Source organism: Pleurodeles waltl, chromosome 11 (genome assembly GCF_031143425.1).
Source record: "Pleurodeles waltl isolate 20211129_DDA chromosome 11, aPleWal1.hap1.20221129, whole genome shotgun sequence".
Classification (NCBI taxonomy): domain Eukaryota; kingdom Metazoa; phylum Chordata; class Amphibia; order Caudata; family Salamandridae; genus Pleurodeles; species Pleurodeles waltl.
The window spans coordinates 80,061,623-80,086,905 of record NC_090450.1 but is presented as its reverse complement, the minus strand read 5'-3'; the positions used below and the strand labels follow the sequence as shown (position 1 = coordinate 80,086,905).

The 25,283-nt window shown below is 42.7% G+C and overlaps 1 protein-coding gene across 2 annotated transcripts in view; it reads left to right on the top strand.

Moving 5' to 3' along the window:
- Positions 1-436: 436 nt before the first annotated feature.
- MCF2L2 (MCF.2 cell line derived transforming sequence-like 2) overlaps positions 437-25,283 on the top strand; it is a 1,607,631-nt gene continuing 1,582,784 nt past the window's right edge. The window contains exon 1 of one of the 2 annotated variants that reach the window (XM_069213109.1): positions 437-814. In XM_069213109.1, coding sequence (XP_069069210.1) covers positions 736-814 — 79 coding nt within the window. In that variant the 5' untranslated portion in view covers positions 437-735. The remainder of the gene's footprint in view (positions 815-25,283) is intronic. The other variant, XM_069213110.1, reaches the window with a different exon arrangement.

Here is a 25,283-nt window from a genome sequence, read left to right as displayed (position 1 = left end):
TATAGGCACATTCCACCCTTAGCCGAGCTCTCTTCTTGTCCTGTATCGGGCGTGGGACAGACATTCAGGTCGCCTGGCTTTTTTTTGGGTTCACATCACTTTGCATTCAGGTACATATACTTACATATTTTCCTTTATAAATTCAGGTACTGGAAGGAGCATCCCATTCTTGACATGCATTTATTACAAAGCCACTCTCTCATACAAACTCCAATGTATGTAAAATGAACGCATCATTGTACCGGCGTTATTTTATTGAAAGAGGCGAATCGGAGTTTATAAATTCTTTAAAAAGGAAACAGAAAAATGTATAGAAAAAGAGACCTGTAAATCACTGGCAGAAGAAGCTAAGCACCTCCTCGAGGGAGCCGCGCCTTGCTTCGAGCCCCAGGGCCCGGAGATGGGTTTCACAGCAGCCTCCGTTCCCTGGATCCGGAACTCCTGGCTTTTCTTCCGCCCCTCGCATCAGCATCCCCGGGAGACAGGTATCTGCGCGCTGCGCCCTCGCCTCCTCGCGGCTTCTCCTCCCTTCCAGAGAGCGCTGCCTGACTTCGGACCCGCGAGGTTACAGACAAAAGCTGCCAAGTGATGCAGGTGCGGGCTGAGCGGTGAGCAGACACCGGCCCTGAGGGTACCCGGCTCTGAGCTGGGAGTGGCACCTGCGCCGCCGCCTTTGTGTGAGGCTGGGAGGGAGCCGCCGGCTCGGCATCGGTTCCTGGGCATCTCTTGAGGGCAATGCTTTTGTGGCTGAAGGAGGAAGAGATGTCGCACCAGGAGCTGAGCCAGCGTTTGGCCACCGTCATCACACATGTCGGTAAGTCCCGCCCGGCTCGCTGGGTGTCGTTTGTGGCTCAGGGTGTGCTGTGCTGTGTTTTCACGCTTGTTTAGTTTTTATAATAACGTGGTCATTATCCATATGCATTTGGTTGCTACATGAATTGTAACAATTTTAATTAATCATAAAATACATTAATCTAATCTAAATGACCCAATTGAACGCTGCAGGGTGTCTGTGAACGAGGGGTGTGTGGTAGTCTCGCCCACCACTTTCCGTGGTCCACAGTCCCTACAGAGAGTCCCATGTACAGAATGCACATCTGTTATGCACAGTAACATACGGGGCAGGTGCCCTGCTAACAATGCAGGCGGTACAGCAGCCACACCCCGAGGTAGGGGAAAGTACATCACATCCACATTTGAGTGAGGTTAAAACGTGGAGTCAAGAAAATGGCAGAATTGTTTACATCTGTGTGCTAGTGTATGTGCGGGCATCTAGGATGATGCGTTTATTTCTTCACGGCCTTCCCAGATGCGGAGTCGGAATGGCTGGCACAGAAGCGCATGGCGTTGCTTCTGCCTGTCAGGGTGGCACACAACCACCAGAATGATGTCACAGTTACAGCATCTTTGCAGGTGGGTGATGTCACCCATGCGGTGGCCTCTGAGTTCATCTAAAGCAGTCGCGTGGTTGGGAACGTGACTGCCTGTGATACTAAGGGCAGGCTGAGGGTCTGGATGGGACCATGAGCTGCAGGGAGTGCATGCTCTGGAGGTCGAGGTAGAAGGAGTGTACTGGGGGTGAATGGGTGAGGAGAGGGTAGAGATGGGCTGGTGTGGCTTGAGATCTCATTAACAGAGCTTGGAATGTTAGGGTGTATTGATCTGAAGTGGAACCGGGGGAGGATGGTCGATTGTGGGATGGTTGAAGTGGCTTGTGATGCGTTGAGTAAAGTTGAAGAAATTTGGGGATGTGAAGGGTGTATTGTTGCCAGATGAGGAGAAGATGGATGGGCAGGATTGCAATGATTTATGTCTGGTTTGTAGGCTTTGAGATTTTTGGAGGATTGACAGGAGTATTGTTGCAAGATGAGAGGAGGATGTATAACTTTAGATTTATATGGGAAGGATTGTACCACTTCGAGGTGTGGCTAGGAGGCCTTGGGATATTTGTGGGTATGACAGGTGTATTGTGGCCAGATGTGGAAAGAAGGATGTATAGTGGTTTAGTTAGAAAGGGTAACGGCCTGAGGTGAGATTATCAGATCTCAGGATGTTTGGAAGCATGATGGGTGTTTTGGGAGCGGTTGGGTTGGGAAGCATTGGAACAGCTTTAGGAGTGTTTAGTAGGCCTTGCAATGTTTGGGTGCATGAAGGGTAGGCATATTGTTGCGAGATGAGGAAAAGATCTAAGGGCTGTAGAGTGAGCTCAAAAATGTTGATGGTAATATAAGCTGGTCTGGATGAGCAAAGATGGTGAGGATTTGTTAACTAGAAATTATTTTTGGGAAGTGGGTTGCAAGAGTTTGGTCAAAGTGGGCATGCTGACAGATGTTGGCCGGGAGAGATGATGAGGATAGGGGCAAAATTTGCAGATCTGGCTTTCGTAATGGACAGGAAAGGTTTTGGAGTTCCAGTACTGGGTTAGGCAAAAGCCAGGATCCGAGGGAGTGGTATAAAGGAATATGACATAACTGTAAATTGTTAATATATGGGTGTCCTGCATTGATCCAGAAGTACTGTATTAATGACAGATGTCTAGAATATCCACTGGCTATATAGATGACTCCCAGTTAGGTTCAATGTTTTCACATTTATTTTCTGCACATATCCTGAAGTTTGATATGGTTCCAGGCTTCTTCTACCAACACTTGGAGACCCTTTTTATGGTATGCTCTGTTAGATATTTGTACAGTGTGATGTATAGCATTGCTTATTAAGGAAGTTGGAACGGCATCCTGGTTTGTATGGATGGAATGTATTTGTTGGTCGTGGAGCCAATAATGGGTTCCAGAGAGGCCATGCATGTCATGCTTGTTGAGTTGTGGTTAAGTGGCCTGCGTCAAAGTTGCTTACAGAAATAGCAATGTTTCCAATGCTTTCTTGAAAGCCAGGTGATAATTATTTCACGAATGGTGCCTCAGAGTCCTCTAAGGAGGCTGTTGATGCCGAGACCAAGTATCCTTCTGAGCATGACTTCCTTCCTTTGGGAAATAAAAACTCAGTTTAGTAATGGGTTCTTCTGTGCTGTACTCACAACTCTATAGGGACTATCACGTTCGACATGAAACCCATTATATTAGTGGTTGTTAACCATTTTAGTTCTGTGGGTTTGTACTGATGTGCGACTGCAAGTCGCGTACCCCAGCCTAAATTTTTTTAAATTTTTGAACCTCAAAACCATATTTAAAAATATAGATACAAGTGTGCTTCAAACAAATACACAAATGATTAAATATTGTATTTAATTCACACAAAAAATATTTTAAAATCAACATTTTACTAGGAAGGCAGATCTTTTTAAACTGTGTTTTCTTTGCACAATACAAAGGGCCTGATTTATATCTCGGCAGAGGGGTTACTCCATCGGAACGGTGATGGATATCCTCTCCGCCAGCATATAAATGACACTGTTTTCGATGGTATTTAGATTTCAGCGGACGGGATATCTGTCACTGTTGCACAATGTCATTTAGATTTCGGCAGACAGGATGTCTGTCACCGGTGCGACGGAGGAACCCCTCTGCCGAGACTTACCTCAGGCCCAAAGTGATTTACTAGACTCTGGCCTATCACTGTGTCTATTTTGTTCTCAATGCATCCTCTCTTATGATCGCCCGCACCAGTGCTTCAATAGAGGCCGCCACGGTCCAGCGTCCATAGTACATCATGATTGGTGAACATGTGCTGCTCCCACAAATGAAGTTAGGGATACTAACTTCATTTTTAGCTTCAAATTTCAAATTCCTACACATTTCTAGGTTGTTTGAACATTTGGAAGTTTAGATTTTTTTTAAAACTTATATACTTTATTAATCTGCTGATGTTGTTTAAATTCCAAAAAATCACTGACTCCCTGAGTAGGTGTTGCAGACCTCAGGTGTCCGCATTTCACAGGTTAAGATCAACTGATTTATATCTTGATAAATTATTTACGTTCATTCAAGAATTCCAAAATGAGAGAATTTTTTGACTGATGTCGGATTAGTGTCTTATCATTTTCAGGCTGGGCCTACTCCCACAGCTACCCAAGGAAGAGCACATATGTTTGAGGTCCCTAAGTACACAAAAGAAAAATATTTTGAACACAATTCAATTTCAAACATTTGGACTACTTTACCAGCTCTGCAACGATTTATGTAATTAATTGAGTGGCTAATGCCTTAATAGATACATTCCTGAAGTACATAAGAACTGCCTAGGGCTGGGGATCTGTAGGGTACAAGGAAGTCTGAATGGTGGAAACTAAAAGGAAACCTATGGAGGGAACATGCTAAACCTGTTAAAAGAATACTGCTGTATGAAGGATGAAAAGCGTCAACTTTAAACTGAAAAGTAATAGGTCAGCTTCATGAAAAAACATTATGAAATCTATATACAGTGCTTAATTCAAATATAAAAAAATCAGGGTCCAAACTATTTCTGAGAAGCTTGCCATTAGCACTGTCAAATGCCAGGGTTTCCAAATAAACAGGCTGCTTCCAGGTCTTGATTCCATCTCATGTCTCTTTCCATCACCATCCTACATTTCCTGCCTCTTTAGCTCACTTTTGCAGGTTATTTTCCATCCCTGCTTCTTCCCTTTGTCTCTGTCTGTCTTTCTCTTCTTCTTTGTTTCTCCCTTTTTGGCCTTTTTTTCTTTCTATAAGCCAGCCAGATGGTGAAAGACAGACCCTTGCATGTACCCACCCCGCAATCCCTGGCACAAATTAAGCCATCTAGAAGTAACAAGATAGGTAGTGCTCAAATCATTGTTTTTCATTATTTTTATTAAAATGCAGCTCTCCTTGTGTTTGATGGAAATAAGATAGAAGATGTACTCTGTTTAGAGTTATTTAAACATTTTAAACCTAAAAACACATTGATTTGAAAGAAACGGATGATTCACAAGTTAACGTGCCCATCTTTGTGCATGCACCGCCTCTCGCTTGAATATTGTGATGTTACAAGGTTTGAAATGAGCAGAAGACCAAACTGTGAGCTTTTGGAACCAGCACAGAAGAGGATTAAGGCTGAAGTTGAAAACAACGGTTTTTGCAAATTTGCTCCACGTGTTTTGGGAAAGATTTCATTGGAAACTTTAGTACTGAAGTGCATTGATATTGCATTAGTGAAGGCTGAGATGGGTGGGGTTGGCAGCAGTGTGCCTGGTCTTAGGTTGTGGGCAGAAGGCTGTGGGGGCACTGAAGGGGAAAGACTGAAGAGGTCACTCTGCAGCAAGGAGATGGGGAAGAGGGTAGGTGGGGGAGGGGGCACGTTGTCTAGGCAAATAATCCGTAGGAGGAGCTCTGGAAGTCTTACCCATTGGTGTTTGGATATGTGGACGTTTGTTGTGAGAGACATTTGATTGGTGGAGCATGGATTATATGTTTGACTGACTGGCCTGAAAGTAGGCGAGGTTGGTCAGCTACACAAGGGTAGTCTGGTGTAAAATTGAGTTGTTATTCTTTTAAATGTACTAACTCAGGGTTACTATTATGGTCTGATTGATTATTTCTGTGTCAATTGGTAACACAGACATTTGAGTATCTGGCCTGTCGGCTGCTATTTGTATTTTTATTTTGTATGTGAGAGTGCAGACATGACAATTTACGAAAAAAGGTACACAAATTCGCGTTTGCAACTTCTTCAGTTTCCGAAACTTACAAATGCTTTTACATTGCAGGAACTTGGAATATGTATGGCTTGAAAAAGTATAGGTATGTTTTGAAATGCTAAGGGAACTTGCACACCCGCCTGTGAGTTCTGAGAGCTGGACAGACAGATTTAAAAGGCTGCAGAACCCGGATGTACACGTCCGAAGGCTTACACATGTGATTACATGCATTTCCTAAGGAGTCAATGCAGTGGTTTCAAACACACACATGCTTTTTCAATCACCGAAATTTCACCCCTGCTTTCATCCATAACTGTGGCACTAAAGTCGTAGAAAAACAGATGTGTGGTTGCTTTTTGCTTCTCCCTAATAAATCAAGATCTTCTTGTGGTCGGTAGGCAATACTTTATTTCCATTTTCTCGGGATTTAACTAAATGAAGTTTTTTCAGCTGAGTATATACAAGACGGCCAAGAATGAAACAAAGGACATTAAAAACAACATGTATTGTCAAAGGAAGCTAGTTCACCTTAATTAATACATTATCAGCAGATGGGCTCTGTGAAGGGCCGTTTTTGCCATTCTGATATTAACTGCATATTACCTGGCCTTCCAGGCTTTTATTTTCAGTGTTTCAATCATCTGTCAGGTTCTCTACCACACTGAGTGTTGGTTCGTGAAGATTGCCAGCATGTGACACTCTTAAACTTATTGATACATGTATCTATCAATATTCCAGTTTCAGAATCTATGTCAATATTCCAAAGTGCAAACACCTCTGAAGGCACCTATGTGCTGTACAATAATTGTAACACTGAAGTATTCAAATAGTGATTGGTGGAATGCCTGAATTAATTTTAGCTACTGGTAATTAATCGGGACTGCATCATAATCCATTGTTAATTTCCATATCATGCCACATCAGTTTGGACTCCGCCATATTTGTGTACTTCAGTACAATAAGCGTAAAGAAACAGTTGCAAACACCAGACATCAAGTTTAGAAGCTGTAAAGTCTGCAGCAAGTGCAAAGTAAGACCTGAAAACAATCCCAAAAACTGAATGTTCAGTTTTTTTTGCTAGATTAAAAAAAGATCTATATGGTACGAAGCCTAGGGAAAAAACTGTCTAGGTCCCCGACACATTTCTTGAAAAGGACGGGCACCTGAATTTAGTTTTCCCGTGCACTGGGATCTATTGTAGTACTGGATCTCTGCTTCTTGATGCAGTCCCTGGAAATTTTCCACATTTTCTGCTAAATAGGAATTTTTAAGCGCGCTACCTTCTGAGAGGCACACTGAGGGATTGAGAAGCCTGGAGCAAGTTGCCGTAGGTGGTCCTAGCTTTTCCTCCACTTTGTGAACATAAGCAGCACAGAGGTGCCTGTGTTTATTTACCTGGGAAGGGAGGAACTGCAGCACAGCATGTGTTCCTCACAACACAGGTTTGGACATCAAAAACACATTTTTTAAATGCTAGTGAGGAGGTTTTTGAACCATGGCATTAAAGCCATCCTAAACCAGCAGGTGTCCAAGTTTTTTTTTTGCAGCTTTATTTAGCACGAATTTAGCCTGGGGACATTAGAGTGCTTTACAGAGGACCAGATTCAATTGTATATATATATTTTTTAGGCACGGGGTGATTGAATGATGTGCCCAGAATCGCAAGATGTTGAGCCGAGAGCAGGATTCAAAACTGGTTCCCCAGTTCGAAAGTCACAGCTCTAGCCACAAGGCCACATCTCCTACCTAAGTCTAAACCAGCTGGGAAATTGCCTGCAAAGTCATTAATGCAGCCTACCGACCTAACATTAGCCAGGTTAAGCTACTTACCAGCCTGTCCCTAGTCAGGCAGAACATTTTATACCATAGTTTATCCTTCTGATGAATCTACAGAGGATTCTCAGGAGAGGAGGGATTTGATATAAATTCAGAACCCGAAATACGCTTGGCTCAAATAGACAGTACCACTCTCAAGGGTGCAAAAAAGTATATTCTTTGGGTATATTTCTACTGCTTTCTGCCTTTTAGGATTTCAGCTTGGTAAATCAATATCTAGATGAAAGCAAGCAACAGAATCAATCATTGTTATCGATCAATTCTGTAAAACACAGCAGTATAAAAAGTGTATTATGCTTGCCTGTGATCCGATCGAGCTTTAGCAGCTCCTCGCCACCAAGGAACTAATTACCCAACTGGTGAGAAGATTTACATCACTTTCAACCTCATTGACATTAACAACACACTACACCTGACAAAGGGAAGTGAGTGGTCTTGAAAGTTACTGTACTACTCCTTCTTAGTATTTTGTTCGCCAGTTGCAGTAATGGTCCCACTACCTGCTGGTTACTGGTTACTTCCCTGGATCAACTCACTGATAGACATTTTAACGCCAGCTTTTCCTTGGAAAGAAAGCTCTGTGGTCATTTCCGTAACAACAGCATGTACAAGCCAGAAATACAACACCAGTCTTCCAGTCTTCCAAGAAACCAAGCTACCCATGTTGGTACAATAACATGCTAAGATCTGCATCACTAGCTAGGTATTTCCTATTGGCAAAGGGGAGTTGGGAGTATGTAGGTTTGCAATAGTATTTGCATAGCACAAATCTAGTTGTAGAGCAAAGGAGTTACAAATAATGGCCTGAGCCCAGAGATAGAATTCATGATTGTTTACTATTAAGTGGAAAATGTGCTGGGGTAGGTTCCTACTTTGTGTGGCGGTAGTGTTATCCCAAAGCTGGAGAAGGTGTTGTACAATATACTACTCTAGAGTTAGGCTAATTTTCTCTTCAGAAATATCTTTCTGTGAAGCATATGGCTTTTTTCTCCATATGTGCAAAACTGTGCTGTAAATATAATGTTTGGCCTAGTTTTTCACCAACCTCTCTTGAGGGGAGAACCCCCTCGAAGCCTCTCGGAAGAGAGTTGGACTCACTTGTGTAGTCGACACAATTGGCTCTTGTATTAACGGAATCTTCTGGGTTGTCCTAAGCTCTCAGGCCGGCCCGGTTAGATGTTCCATAGCCTAGTCCTCAAAGTTATATGGTACAAAAATACAGAGTTTTCAATATCAACCTACACGTATATGCACTCAACAATACTGAGTTGTATTAAACCCTCAACGTAAATGGATATGGAGTTAAAGTAATATAGCTACACTCCCCTATGTATGCTTATCTTCACGATATATTGGTAGTCAATATTGTTTAGACGGTATATGTGTAGTTCATATTTCAATCCTCACTATTTTCACATTTAACACTTAAAAGATCTCTACGCAAAGCTAATGAAGGAGACGTCTCATGGTTTCGCTGTGGATGTACTTAAGCAACATCTCTCTATTGATTTCTGCTGTCAGGAATATTTTAATTCCTAACAGTGGCAGATAATGGATAGCATGGAATTTTAGCAAATATGTTCCTATTTTTAGCACACGTTTTGGAGCATATTAATGGACAGACTAGTTCTGTGATCCTCCCTGCTTATAGATCGCAATGTTCCCAGGCTCTGGAACAGCGGAAAAAGTAAAAAAGTTAAATAGAGTCCACTCACACTTAATACACTAATCTTAGTCAGCGAACCCCCACGTAGGCACGATAACCCCAGATGGGAGCTGGTGTCCAATAGGGGATGACTTCAAGGACATTTTCTAGAAATGGGGCGTGGTATCATAGTAAAGGCAACTGTCAGAGAAAGACAACCACTTCTGCCTCGTCCGAGGGAAATAGGACTAGAGGTTTATAGCAGGTAAAATTTACTGTCCATGCAAAAAGCAAGAAAAATGATTACATCTGTTTGACGGTAGAGTAGCAAAGTGCGACATTAGCGTCAAAACATTTGACGCTATTGTGCTAACGACTGTCATGGTGTGCCGTATTATGAATGCGGCACAACCATGGTTTTGGTAGGTGATGGTAGGGGGCCGCAAGAAAAGTGGCACCTCATAGCTGACGTGTCACTTTTTCTTAAATATGGACCTGAGAGTCACTTTTCGTTCTTCTCTGGCCATGTCTCTCTGGCCTTCCCCACAAGTATATACCAGCTCCTTAATATCTACATAATCTTTACCCTTCTAATTTTTCGAGCTACTCAGTCACATTCTTACATTCAACCTCACGCAGCTGATTGCTTGTCTGTCTTCTTTTGGCATTCCTTTTACTCAGGGGCTCCTCAGCAGATGGAACAATTGTCTCTACGGGCTCTTTTTTAGGGTCGAACCTGCATAGCATGTGCTAGTGCATGCGTATCGCTTTCGAGACGCTGTAATTGTTAGAAAAGGGCACAGAGCCCCGCCCATGTCACGTCAGTGTCTTTCATTGGTTCGTGGGCTTGCCTTTTAAACTCTGCTTGCTTTCATTAGTGGAAGGCATTAATACGTCATGCCTTTTCTGGTGGTTAGCCCACCTTGAGCGCAGTGACCAAGTACTGAAAACGTACGAGGCTTGCTGTTTTCCGTCCGGTTTGTGGACTACTTTTTCTCTTTATTCGCAGCGCGATCTCGCTTGGCAGAAGTCAAGCGCTTTGCATGACATTGACCCTGAGACCATTTCTATGTCCATTTTTTTTAGCAGCGCGCTCGTTTTTTTTCCATTTAATGAGGCAAGAAAAGTCCGGTTGGAAGTTTACAACTGCTAATAGCTATAACTCTGAGAAATGCGAGACCAGTTGCATTGCAAATGCTTGTTTGGCTTTACTGCTATGACTGGTCCCTTTTTTGTTGCCACTTCATCTTCTTGAGAATGGTTTCAGCCTTATTTACCACCTCTGATCAAAGTTTAACCCTTTTTCACTCATCTCATCCTCTCAAATCCGCTGCTCCGCCCACAGGTGCCGTAAACTGCGTATTTTCTTTTACGCTACATGCAATAAGCACTGAAGCATGCTCTGTTCATCTGTTTGTGATGCTTCAACTTTGACTTTCTTTTGTGTCCTATCAAAATCTCCTTGTTTCCTCTTCCTTCCCAACTCCACCGAGTTATGACCAAACTAATAATTGTAAATCCCTTTTATTTTAGGTAGGTCAAATGCTTGGGCTGAGGCACTTCGTAGGACAAAATACAATCTAATTATATTTACTGAGGCCCCGGATCGGACAGACGCCCATTTAGGCCGCTATTCCCACGCCAGCTTACCACCACATTCAGGACTTGTGCAGCGTATGTTTTGGCGAATAGCAGCTAATGTACCCCATGCTTCTTCACATAGCAGCTTGGATCATCCTTGACCAAAAATGTGGTAGACGAGGTAATCTCCAGGAGAGGACACCATTGGGTGGATCTGCGGATATAGGCAGTGAAGTAGTTTCAGGGATTACTCTAACCCTCAATTTAGAGTAACAAGCAGAGAATACATTTTATTAAAGATGCCAATCAAGTATAGATAAATCGTTATTTCAAAAACATTGTATGTTATTGAAAAACAGCACAAAGGAAGCAGATTGTAATCAGATTTTAAATAGAGGTGATGTCAATGTTGGCTCTTTTCATTTTCCTAGTTTGGAAAATATGTGATTTATTTAAAAAAAATCCCATTTATAATGATGAAATGATGGCCAGACGTTTAACCCCAATTATCTTCTGGATAAAGTGACCTCATCGCTAGTTCTACCGCGAGGGCACACCTCTTGCTTTCAGCAGGCGTCAGGAAAACGCCCACACTGCGAGCTATTGCAGTCCGCAGCCGGGTCCTTCCTGTGGAGAAGCCGTTGCCAGGTAACAGCCAATAACTGGCAGGCTAGAGGCAATCACTCACTGTCAATAATAGGGTACTTAAAGCAGACAAAAGGAAGCATGACTCAAGGTTACACGGGAGCTCTTCGTATGTAACATGCAGTCTGATCGTTCAATATTTGTCGTGTAAACAGCCACGCGAAAAGCCAGGCAAACAAATATCATATCAGCAGCGTTTTAAATATGACAGCACGGCCTTTGGAAAGAAAAATGACAAATATGTACTATAAATTATGCGGAACATCTGTGGTTCAGCACTTCGATAGGCAAAGGGTGACCTTGGCAGTACCATGTCCACTGAAATGTCTTTTGTATTCACAGAGATCTCAGTGCTCTGCATACATCGATATGATGATTTTAACTATCTCAAATTGCTCATTTTTATTGTCTGAAATTGCTTTAATGTGAAACTAAATCTCACTGGAATGTGTTAAGATAAGCTCTATCGAATTTAAAATGTTCATTTGTATTTTCTTGTATGTATTTTTTCGCGAAACTCATATCAATTAAGTCTCTATATCTGTACGCCGAGCAATCAGCAACACTACAATATTCATGCACAGTTGAAGGAATAATCAAATGTGAAAACATCTAAACACTCTGTTTTTTAAAAATATATATTTATTTTGAAAGCAAGGCGATAAAAGACAATAATTGGATGATACAATAATCTGATCGCATTGTGAAGTCCAAAACTACTAAACACAACTGCCCCCACGCTGTCCCACGTCAGAAAACAGACGCACCCCTTGTTCAGTAATGAACCTCACAACAATGTGGGCCTCCACACTGTATTCAGCATCAGTCCCTTTCATCCTCAAGGAGTTTTCTTGTCTTTCTCTCCCACTGCTGTCCAATAACTCCAGCCAATAGTACTGCAGCCATTTACCCCACACCCCAAACACTCTGTTTGTAATCATCATTATTCCCAAACTGTTCTTCTCAAGTCTCAAAACGCATTTTATGCCCTCATATTCTATCTTGTGGCAGGACACAGGCCGTAAAAAGAGTTGCTATACCCTGTTTCCAGTCCAATAGCCCTACCCAGGGATCTAGCTGCCAATAGTGCAGCAGGATCAGTGGTACCAGGAGAAGGAGGTATGAGGGGCACAGTGCCCCCCTATTATGGCTGTGTTTTACTATCCAAGTGGCGGAAGGACACTTGTCTTGCTTGCGTTGTGGTCTGTAGTATCCATGCCACCCCACTGGTCCTGACACAGTCAGATGTCACACCCCAGACCCACCGGTTGGATGGGCTAAGATAGCATTGATGAAAAGGGGTTGCCTTTGTCATCACAGGAAGTTATGATCAGGGCTACAGGAGTTATTTGATTTTAAGGCCCGGTGTTTTCCATATAACTATGTATTTGACGCATTTGCCACATAATCCATCATCTGATGCATAATTTGCAGATTTGAATAAAAAACAATAGTCACTAGATCAAATGGATCAAAATTACTAAACACCTGGCAACACGTGTTGCTGTGGTTTGGAAGGCCCACATTTCTGTAGCAAACTGGTACTAATGAGGTGAGGCCTTTGCCGAGATAGTATTAACCTGTGTAAAAATGACAAAGTAATGAGTAACAATATCACAAAAATCCACAAAATATGTCACATTATGCCACATAAATTGGCTTCTCTTGCCACATAATTTGATCCTCCCCTGCTGCATAATTCCAGTGGCCCTAAATATGATACATAAGGAAGTTTATGTATAGCTCTTATTAGAAGAATGAGCTCTGATGAGTGTGAAGTTCTCCATCTCGTACCATCGTATGGAGGAGCAGTTATTAATACAACCAGCAACACTCATAAATTAGCGGTCTATAACATGTATGCCTGTGTGCTCATAAGTAAGTAGTTTGTCACTGGAGAAATCTTTTTTCTTAGCGCTGTTGGCAGTGCCTCCTTGAAGTTTTGTTATTTACAGTTCTGTCTATTTGGAGACATTTTGGGTCAAATCTACAAGAAAGTGGTGCATCGGTCCCGATGCGCCACCCCCGCCCCACCTAACGACACCATGGTTGCGCCATATTTACAATACAGCGCACCATGGAGCTCGTTTCCACAATAGTGTCATAATTTAGGATGCCATTGTGGCACTTTGCTGGATTAGCGCCATAAATTATGGGCAGGCGTTAAAAATGACATAAAAAATGTCGCAGTGAAATCTTGTAGATTTCAGTGCGCTATTTTTTGCAACCTCCCTGCGTGGGAACACCCCACAAGGGGTTACAAAGTGGCGCAATGCTAGCATTGCAGCACTGTAAATATGGCAAATGAGAATGACCTCCTTATAGCCACATTAGCATAAAAAAATGACGCTAGTGTGGCGCTAAGAGGAGCTAGGGCCTTGTACATCAGGCCATCTGTGCTCTCACCAGTCTCCCACCAAAGGAAGTTACATAAAATTGTGTACATTTAAAATGGGAAAAAAACAAGCCATTCACGAAACAAAACAATTGTGAATTTTGTGAGTTTTCACCTGCATAATCAGTGTTGGACTGAAACAGAAGAAAGGCCCGGAAATGAAAATAAAAGTGGCCCCTCTTCGTGAATTTGAAAGCTAACAAAGTGGCCCATGTTTGCATATTGGGGAAGCTTGGACAAACCGTGCAATCTTGTGGTACCATTAGTGCTTTATGGCCTTTCAATTTTCTTTTATATGATTGATCTTGATCTTATTAGGAAGCCTAAATGATCTCGGTGTCCAGGGCAATATACTTACTTAGCTGAAAAACTTTCAACTCTCACCACCTCGCGCGCAGAATTCCTTTATTAGGTCTCGGATCTAGATGGTGCGCATGGCTGTCTCGAACCAAGATATGCTGTATCTACTGTCGTGGGCTTCAGCCCACCCATAGGCTTCTCATTGACTGGCACCATCGTCACTCCATATGTCTCTCTCCCCATTTATTAAGGGCATGCATACATCATCCCTTTTCTCGAGTTTAATCCTCCGCATGCGCATCACCTAACTTCTTTGTAACAATACGCAAGCCCATTTTAGTGCATTGTTTCTGCACTATTTTTTCCTTTGAGAGCGCTTTTCACGAACTTCAGTTATAAGTGCCAAAGTTCACACACTTTACGTGTGGAAGTCTCTATTTATCCAGGTTTTCGGGTTCCACTGTATACTGTATCACCCTTTGAATTTACATCTTTGTGCAATTTTCTGTGGCACAAACTCGCCTCAAAAGGCATTGGAGCACTTCACAGCGACACGTTACATTACACATGGTCACACTAGGGAGATTCGGTGATTTGCCCAGAAACCCAGATTTTTGAGCCAATGCCAGGACTCGAACCTGCCCCTTCTGGGGTAGAGAAAAGATAGCAGTCTGAAAGAACATGAAAGCTTGGCTCGTTATGCGATTGAGGTTCCATGAGGGCTTCAAACTGAATGAGAGCCAGGCATCTACCTCGGCTTTTAGTAGCTTGCCCACCTCTAAGAGCACATATTGACAATTCAAAGAAGAACAATATTAGAAATGAGGCCACCGAAGCACTTGTTCATAGAATTGACACCTGAACGTGAATTTTCCTTTTCTGTGCCAGAAAGATTCCACTGACCCAAAAAAAATAAAGATTTTGGGAAATATTATTCACAAACAGTGTGTCATTATGTAATATATACATATACATTTTCTTTACATTATAACTAGTTAATGATGTCAAACATACTTTAGAAATCCATCTTCTGACAACTAATACTTGACACACTAACCAAAACTATTCTCATAAACACCTGTTTGTTGCAAACCAACTCATTTAAAAGATGGCCTCTTCAGAATAGAACAATCTCGCTATCTCTTGCTAGCTGTGTGCGGCCAAGCGCTGCCTTCTCCCACAGTCAACCCGTGGGGTCCCAAACAGAAGGCGTGTCTGTGCAAACTGACTAATGGTAACATAACATTCTTTGAGGAATTACCAATAGCGAATAGGTGTATAGTTTAAATATCTTAGCTGGGTGTTTTAAGCGAGGTGTGGAAATTGTAAGGTTTATGTTCTGTCTGTTGCTGTGTTAGCTAGAAAGAATTTGTTTTGTTCTGTGGTGTCAGATTTGAAAATTTCATAAGCTGTTTGAAGCATTTTGTTGCTTTTTAAATCGGTATTTTAAGAGGAGCAGTGAATTGTTTTCTACCATTTGCCTGAATGTTTTTCTTTCAAATGAGCATTTGGAGACACCAGTCATCAGGCCTTGTGCTTACATTTGAATGCAGTGGGGTGTTCGGTCACTGGTCTAAAATTTCTCAAACTGTGTTTCAAAAAGTGAGCAAAGTTGCTCATCAGTGTTTCATCCATTACATTTTCTAGTTGCTGTAACAGGCACAGTGGCATTTGAAAATGGCGGCCACACCGCCCACACCGTGGCAAGTCTTCTTCAATTTTAACACTCCTCATTGCGTTACACATGACCCTGCGCACCAGCTTCCGGCCTGACAACAGAGGCAGCAAGTGGGCAAGGCTTTGGGGGTCTGCAGCAGTTGCAGGGGAGCCCAACTGCAGGATCTCCTTGCTGTGACTGCAGCACACTGCCTCTGCTATGTAGGCTCCAACTTTTTCCACCATAGAATCGTTGATTGGAGCCCGGGCATCCAAGCTAAAACAGCAGCACCTGTATTGCGGGGGCACATATGCAACAGGTGGTCATGTGTGCTGCTGTGGGTATAAAGGGAGGTTCAATATCTACCCGCGTCTATAACATATACCTAAAAGGCATTATGATTTACATTGCCAATAGCTTTTAGATTGCTGAAACCAATTGGCATTGCCAATGCTTGCTACTCAATGTAGACGCCCTTCTTCTGGCCCATTTCAGTGACCTCTTTGGCTGCACTTTTTATGTATGCTGACACAACTTTGAATGTTTTAAAAGTCAATAAATATCTTGATGTTACCATTAACAACTTGGTGGCTCCTGATAATATGGTCTGCCATACTAGTTAACTAACATTAGACAGTGATAAAACTCATTTAGCTTGGTTACTTTTAGCACACCAATACTATTCTGAGTGCCAAGATGTCTTTCAATGTATTTTGCCTCCTATAAGATACCTAAAATAAAGACCAAAATGTTTGCTCCCTGATGGAGTCCCTGTGGTGGATGGGAAACCCTATAGGGAGTTGAGTTTTGCCACCATCAACACCCGTATGAGTGATGTGTCACTATGTCTCTTGGTGCTCCTGGTTTCCTTGAATTGAAGAGTAAGGTCTGGTGGGTGTGAGTTTCCATACCAGGGAGCCATGTTGATGGGCTGGATATTGTGGTTACCCTAACACCAATGTGGGTGATGTTGGTGGACTAAGGGGGTCATATCCGTCTCCAGCCCGGCGGCTGTCACTGTACCGCCTGATGGATTATGACCCTCCATACCGCCATGGTTTTCGTGGCTTCCGCACCGCCACAAAACCATGACGGTAGGCACTATCAGTGACAGAGAATTTCTTCCCTGTCACTGATAGGGGTCTTCCCCCCATCCCCCTCTCCAGTTATCACCCCAACCCCCTGCCTCTCCAAAGTCCCCCCCACGCCCACCAACATACACCCCCTTGACACACACACATACACACACCCTTTTCCCACAAACAGCCATGCATTCATACATCCACTCACACACACCTGCACACACTTTCAAACATACACGCATACACGTAGGCCCAAAACACAACGCACTCACACCTCCATACATGCACACCCGCATCCAACACACAACACTCACCCGTATCCTCGCACACACAAACATACACCCCCTCCCCATTGGAGACCGACTTACCTGTGTTCAGGGGGTCCTCCGGCAGGAGACGGGATGGGGCGCTGCTGCCACCAGCAGCGTCCACCAGCAGAACACTGCCAGGCCGTATTATGGGTCAAAATACGTCTGGCGGTGGTCTACTGGCGTGGCGCTGCTCATGGCAGCAGCGCCACCTTACCGCCATCTGCCAGCATGGCTACAGCTGGATTTCCGCCATCCTTCTGGTGGAAATACGGTTATGGTCATAATACGGCGGGCGGCTGGTAGCCGCGGCCCGGTCTTTTGGCGGCTTTTACCGCCAGTATCAAAATGAGGGCCTAAGTGCTTAGAAGTCCCCATACCAGTGTCTTGCAGTGGGAGTCTCACCACATCTGATTAACTGTGTCTCCCACCATTCCCCCCAGCTGCAGTGTCCTCCACCCAACAAAGTTTTTTCTTATTCTAAAGCTTGACTTGAAAGTAAGTGCTCACATTTTTGAGGGCCTATGTTGACCCAGTATGCATCCGTGGTCCTTCCCTCTGTTTTTTGCGCCAAGGCTGTTAGTCATATCCAGATTAATTTAACAGTAATGTCCAAAATGGTGAATGTGGTAAGAAGAAAACAGCTAACAAAGTTTATGAAATCAGTAGCTCCTGAACATGACAAAGACTTTCTCATCGAGTGGGGCTGGGATTACCTCAAGGAGGAAGCCCATGACTCTGGCAATTTCGAATGGTCTTGAATATCAGTGTTTTTACGGGGGGATTCTCCATTTTAACTAGCTTTTGTGTGGGGTGCTGGGCAGTGCTACCTCTGCCAGCCTTTTCTTTCTGCCAGCCTTTCTTTCTGCAGTTTCATAGGGTTGGTCAGATGTCACCTGGCACAGAGTCCTGGTAGCCTGGATATGTGTGGTATTTGCGCCCTTCAACCATCCTACGTTGCAGAGAGAAGGCTAAGTCAACATACTATATAGCTGCAAAAATACCCCATGTTGTGTGCCACCATTTCTATATCTAATTAGGACATTAAGGGCTTTCCTGTTAGTGCAGGTTCGTGGAACTCCTGGGTCCCTCTGATAGAGCCACATAGGGATCAAGCAGGCACATAATGAAAGCTGCTGCAATCCACAGTTATTTAGAAGAGACAGCACAGAAGTCTGCATCCCCTTCTGCGATACCCAAGTGCCCCAGCGGCGCTCTTAAAATGGATGCAAACGCCAGGTTGCCCTGACTCACTTTGTGTAATCTTTTACGGTGTCACAATGATTGACATTAGCACAAGGAAGCGGTCCAGCCCTCAATGGCAATTATATCCGATAATGGTTGGATAAACCGAGAGCGCAGAGAAATAGAATTAGTAGCAATCCCAACACACCGGGGCAGGAAATAGAATGAGGTCAGTGGCGGCAGCCATGTTTATTGAGGAGATTAGGGATGGCCATGCGCGCTGACCTTTGTGACTCACAGCTCATTTCCTTTTGCATATATGTTTTCCGTATGACATTCAGCAGTTCGCCCTTCACTCACTTATCTGACTCTTCCTGATGAATTAATTAACATTTAGCATTCAACATTGGTGAACCATGTTTTCTTGCAGCAGTGAAGGGAAGACTTTAATTTAGGGTAATGGCAGCAATTGTTACTTATTGTGCTTCGAAATGGTAAAAGGATGATAGCAAGTGTAGGATAAAAATATATATATATTTTTTGGTAAATTTTAAGATTACACGAGCAACTGATATGATGTTGACATCAACGTCTACACAGTTGTCTTGTTTGCGTTTACCTTATATTGTCATTTGGTGGCTACAGATTTACACAAAATATAAAAATGTGGTTAAGCAGTTGGGGTTATGATTAGGTAAACATGATTGATAGAAGGTACTATTTAGGAATATATATTTGTTGTGAGCTTAATATGGGAGATACAGTGTTCAATGTGTGCTGATTTGCCTTTTTCGTTTACAATTGATGTATTTCTCAATAAAGTGTATCTATAATAATCTATACCACATGTACCATGAAAATAATAATGTGAATACCACTACTAACAAGAAAAGCATAATAATAATAATTATTATTATTAGCATTAGTATTATTATTGTATAACTTATTGATATTATTATTAGCATGATTGTTATTAGCATTATTATTAGCATTATTAATACTAGCACTATTATGATTGTTTTGTGGTATTCTGCTGTAATTACTTTACACTGTGACACTTTGGCCAATGAGGGTAATATTTGTGTTACCAGCAAGGCCCCATACCTAGGTGTATCCTGAATAACTGTTGGGCAGACACATGTACTACATTCTGTCCCATCCAGTGCCCAGGCTAGCCTCAACAAAATTATCGCATACAATAATGAATATTATACCACTGATTATTCAGCTTCACAAGCAGATTAGACTCCGATTGTCTAGTAATCCTCAAAAACAAGGTTGGGGGGCACCAGACTATGTTAGCGCCTCAAGGCCATACTAATGGCAGAATGCGCTCCTCAAACAAATGTAGCAGAATTTAGGGCCAGATGTAAGAAACAATTTTGCGGTTGCAAACTGCAAAAATCACCTTTTGCGACCTCAAAATGGCCTTGTTGGATATACTATCCCTATTTTACGAGTGAGTATCATGTTACCAACTCGCAAAATAGGGATTGCGACTCACATTTAGGAAAGGGGATTGCGACTCACATTTAGGAAAGGGCATTCCAAGGGTGCCTCTTCCTAATTGCGACTCGCAGGTCCAGGTATCATTGTTTTGTGACAGGGAATGCGGTCGCAAAACAATCACAGTTACCACCAATTTCAAATTGGTGGTAACCCATTCTCAAACTGGAAGGGGTCCCAAGGGACCCGTTACCCTTTGTGAATGTGGGTACAAACATTTTTGCAGAACAGGCAGTGGTCCTGAAAAGGTAACTTTTCATTGTTGTTTTTTAAATGCATCCTGTTGTCCTTTAAGGAAAACGCTCTGCATTTAAAAACAAAATGCTTTATTGACAAAGTAATCACAGACATGGTAGTCTGCTGACCCCAGCAGGCCACCATCCTTGTGATTGTTTCCTTTCAGAAATGGGTCGCAATTTGCGACCTGCCTCATTCATATTGATAAGGCAGGTTCTTTGCGACCCATTTGCGAATCGCAAACCGTGTGGTTGACATTGTTGTACATTTTGTTTTGCGACACCAATATGGTCGTACATCTGGCCTTTAGTGCTTTCTGCTCTGTTCAGAAATTGCTCGTTAGCACCGCCCAGTGGAGCTGAAGTATTTATTTTGAAGTAGTCAAGAGTTCTAAATGGACGTTTTAGCCACTCCAGGAGTGCTGATTCTTATTATTAAAAATAAATGCAGTGTTCAGCGGAAGAAGGTGGTGCAGTGTACACTTCTTAAGAGCATCGAAAACATTTTCCAAGTGTCGTTGGAGGCTTTCATGTCCCGTCCATGCAGCTGACCTTTAATCCGGGCATTGCATCTTGAATTATTAATGAAAAGGCACGTTTGCTACAAAGGGAGTGTTAAACCCCAGCGGGGGTCAGTAAGGGATTATTAGTGCATAAAGAGGATTTTTTAAACATCAGTATTAACTTCTGACCAACAGTTCAGAAGTCAAATCCTTCATCCCACCAACACAAGAAAGTGGTGGCATATAGAGCACTTGCAGTTTGTGGACAATTATTCTCATTACAGGAACATAGTTTAATATGAATATAAAATAGTGTGAATACAATTAATTAATTGTATCTTTTTCTGCTTAAAAGGAAACCTATTCAATTTCGTCTTGGCACTTGTTACTATTAAGTAGTACTTAAAGATATCATATAACCCCTTCACAGAGTAGACGTGTCTACCACTCAAAATACATTCTTCTTAGTATAATGCCATCACAACCCTTTCTTCTTACCATTACTACGATTAGCAGTGGAACATGATAAAAAACACAAGTGTGCACTTTACACTTGTGTTCTAGCCACATTTTACAGACAACTAAGGCCTGGTACAGAAAGAATCTTTGCACATTCCTTAACAGTTGACAGTCAGGCCTCTAAACTATATAATAAGGGCGCTTGTTATGCAGTTCTGTACTGAGTTACTTGACCTAAGTTTATGTGGCATCTGATGTGGGATAAAATCCCTCAGTCAGTCAGTGGCCTTCACTCAACCCCTCTGGACACATTCATTCAGTGCCTTTTCCCTAATGGACCTCCATCTTCTGTCTTTACCTTCACTGGGGCTGTTATAAGTTATGTGGCATGGTGTCTCCCCTGGAGACAGCAAAATGCACAGTTATGAGTTTACTCCCTGCGGACCCTAATCCTTCAACAAAGCCTCAAACACAAGGAGAGGCAATTTGAAGTCTGTCAAACATTGCATCAGCCTACGTCCAGAGCCCACATCTCACTTAACAAACAAGTAAAACACCATCAACCAATTCTCCCCTAAGAAAATAAAGAAAGTTAAGCTCCACATTGACAACATAAAGCAAGCAAGCATTGCACATACCATCCCTCTATGGACGAACTTCAAACCTCTTACACTCCTTGGCCTCACAATTTCTGTCATTGCGTCCTCTCATCCAAACTTGTGGAACTCACCTGCAGAAAAGATTTCACTCTCATCCCCAACAATGCCAATGCCCAACCCACACGAGGCATCTCCCATAACTGACACCCTCACTGCATCTGGATTTAATGTATGTAGGTGGTATTGTTATAGTGCACAAACAGCATACAAGTATCTCCCACCAGAAGAGACTTATTATAGGTGAAGAGTGACAAGTCACAGCCATATAACACTTGAAAAAGGGGGGAAGAGAGGAAAAAACTTTTTTTATATATAACCTTCACTCACTCTAGTGGTGGCATGCTTCATCATTGCATTCGCCCTGACCCCTAAAATATATAAAAAAAAGTTTTTGCCCCTTCTTCCCACCTATTTCAAGTTGTGTATGGGTGTGACATGTCACTCTTCACCTATAAAAAGTCTTTTCTGACAGGGGGATACTTATATGCTGTCTGTGTAGTTTTCCAGGGAAGACCTATACCTCCATTCTTTAATACAATAAAGGACCTCCCCACACCCGAAGGTTTAGCAGGTCTTGTGACCTCCCTCTCCGCAGTTTTGAGAAGGTATTTGAATATGCCCAACTTAGCTGAAGGTCAGAAAGGGCTGATCGCAGTCACAGGCAGAGAAGCAATAAGAGAACACATTTAAGCATTTGTCTGGGTTCTGAGAGAGGAGGGTGGTCTTTTCATTGTTTCATGATTTAGTATTCTTTAAAGAGGTTTGCCTTTTTCTCTTTCCTAATGAGAAGGGCCCGAGTGGTCCTGATGATTATGGGAAAGCGTTTCCAGATCCTGGGTATGTAGAAGGAGATACCAAAGGTTTTTTTCTTGCACGCCTTTGTAGCTAGTCGGATGGCGTCCTGGCTGTTCATGTGCCAAGACGCCATTGTAGATGGTGAGCTTGTCAGGCAGATAAAGAGGGATGTTATTCGCTATGGCCACCTCTAGCACCTAGCCTCCACCTGGAAAGATGAAATATTTCTAATTATAATCTTGAAATCCCTCTTTGGAAAAATCCCCACAATTATTATCCATATATACTGTGCCTTGTGTACCCACTTAAAATTGGACAGATCCTTCAACTGTGGAAGAAGCAAACTCGGATGACCGCACATCTACTGCCCTGTCACACACTTACTCTTCCTCAGAGAGATCATTAGAAAAGTAGCACCATCCAGCTACAAAACCACTCAACTAATTCCACATGACTATCAGTCAGGCTTTTGGCCATGCCACTGCACTGAGATTCCAACAATCCCAGTTCAATTTAATGAATATCTCTGAAAGAGACCATGACCCCATCTCCTTCGCCCATGATCTTCAACTTATATGTGTAGTCTTGTGTAGTAGTTCTGACCAAAAATGGAATTAGAATTTCCTAGTAGGCTCATGACATATACCCTTAAATGAAAATCTCTGAAAACAACACCGGCTGACTTAAGGCTGCTACTTTTCCTTGTACCATTTTTCTCTATTCAATGTACTGTTTCACACAAAAAGTTTCAAACATAAAGAAAAATTACAGAAAGCGTTCAGTACAAATTTACACTTTGAACAGTTCCTAAAAAAGGTCATGCCACTGTCTCGAGAGAAAAGTATACATATGCAACATAACACGCTACCCAGTATACTTTCAGGATATAGGGCCTGATTTAGATCTCAGCGGAGGAGTTACGCTGTTGCAACGGTGATGGATATCCCATCCGCTAAAATCTAAATACCATAGTTTTCTAAGGATTTTAGATTTTAGCAGATGTGATATTCATCACCGTTGTAACGTTGTAACGCCTCCGCCAAGATCTAAATCAGACCCCTAGGGTTGTGGAGTTAAGAATCTAGGGTTACCTATATTTACTTACCTTGATGATGTGGTGGTAGTTGATTTCCTACAGTCAACAGTATTGCGTGTTGATTTTCTGCACTTGATATTGCGGCATACAAATGGATCTCTATTGTGTATGGGGCCCACTGCCCTTATGTACGCAGAAGTGCCCCTGTAGCTGGGTGCACCAGGCACATACCCGGTCAGTGGGTTTTATTACATTTAATAAGCTGCCCCAAAGGAAGCAGAACACCTGTGTTTGCCCGAGGAGTAGAGAATTTGTGGAAGGCAGCTGGGGCAGTTTAAAGCAGCCAGTCCGCCTTGCACTTTGCTGGTGGTGATGTAGCCTTCTATTCAAGGACAGACACAGATCCCCAGCATTCGAGTACAGTGAGTGACTGCATCTGCCTGCAGGAGGAAGTCTTGGGGGGGACTCTAATTTGTCCCTTCAAGTGTTGCCCTCAGGGTGCACTGACTACACCAACTCTTTGTGACACACAGTTGGTCCTTTGCTTCTGCACCCATGTCATGTGTAATATAGCAAGGACGCAGAGGCAAAGTGTTAGCTCATTTACAAAGGACCACGACCCCATGAAAATAAGGGAACAACCCCTTGAGATTGCGCCAGCTCACATGTAGCACCTGTGTGATAAGTATCACTGAAAGGGCTACGAAAAACATCTGAAGCCCCTTTTTTAACAATAAAGAAGCACTCCGCGTAATACGAGTCCTGCAGTATGTAGCCCAATAGGTGCAGTTATAAACAAGCATTTGCAATGCAACGGGTCTCGCGTTTGCTCATGTTAGAGCTGATAGCGTTGTAAATTCCTAACCTCACTTTTCACCTATCGGCAAAAGTGCATTTATGTACGTAACCCGAAAAAGTGCAATTAACTGTGTAAAGCGCTTGTCTTCTGCCAAGCGAAATCGCGCTAGTAAAATAGAAAAAAAGTAGTCCACCGGACAGAAAACAGCGAGCCTCGCATGTTTTCTGTACTTGGTCGATGCGCTCGAGGAGGGCTAGCCACCGGAAAAGGCATGACGTATGCGTGCCTTCGACTAATGAAAGCAAGCAGATTTTATTAGGCAATGCCACGAACCAATGAAGAACACTGACGTGACGTCGACAGGGCTCCGAGCCCTATTCTAAACCTTAAAGCGTCTCGCTGCGATACGCCTGCGCGAGCGCATGCAACGCAGGCTCGACCCTAAAAAACAAGAAACTGCTAGTGAACCACTTTATCTCATATTGTTTTTACAGTCAGTCACATCCCTGGGCACTGAGCTTTTTCAAATCAGTTCTAAATTCAGTTTATGTAGGATTTTTTCAATATAAACATATAAAAAAACTAAATAGGCAATTGTATGAAAAGAAATACCAAAAAGTTATAAAATGATCAAGGAGGAGGGAGAAAATAAAACATCAGAGTATTCAATGCAAGTTTGTTGGTGCATCCAATTATTATAACAAAGAGAGCAAAAAAATTAAAAAAGCCCCGTCAGCACTACTTTGATAAAGAGCAAGGCACCTTTGCGGCGCAATACAGACGCTGCAGTGCCCAGTACACATTACTCAGGCCGTTGACGCAATAGAACATGGTCCGTGTGGAAACGACGCATCCTTCTGAGGAAATTTCCTTGCGGAAAAAAATGCTGCTGACGTTCTCTTCGTTAAGTTAAATCTTTGCTGTTTGTTTTTAATTTACAGTGGTGATCCATAAGTCTGTTGTATGCCACCGTCTTAACCCACGTTTCTCACTTGAAGCAAAAAACCCACTTTTCTTCAGTTTTTATGATCCCTTTTTAAGATTTCCCTCAACCCAGGAAAGT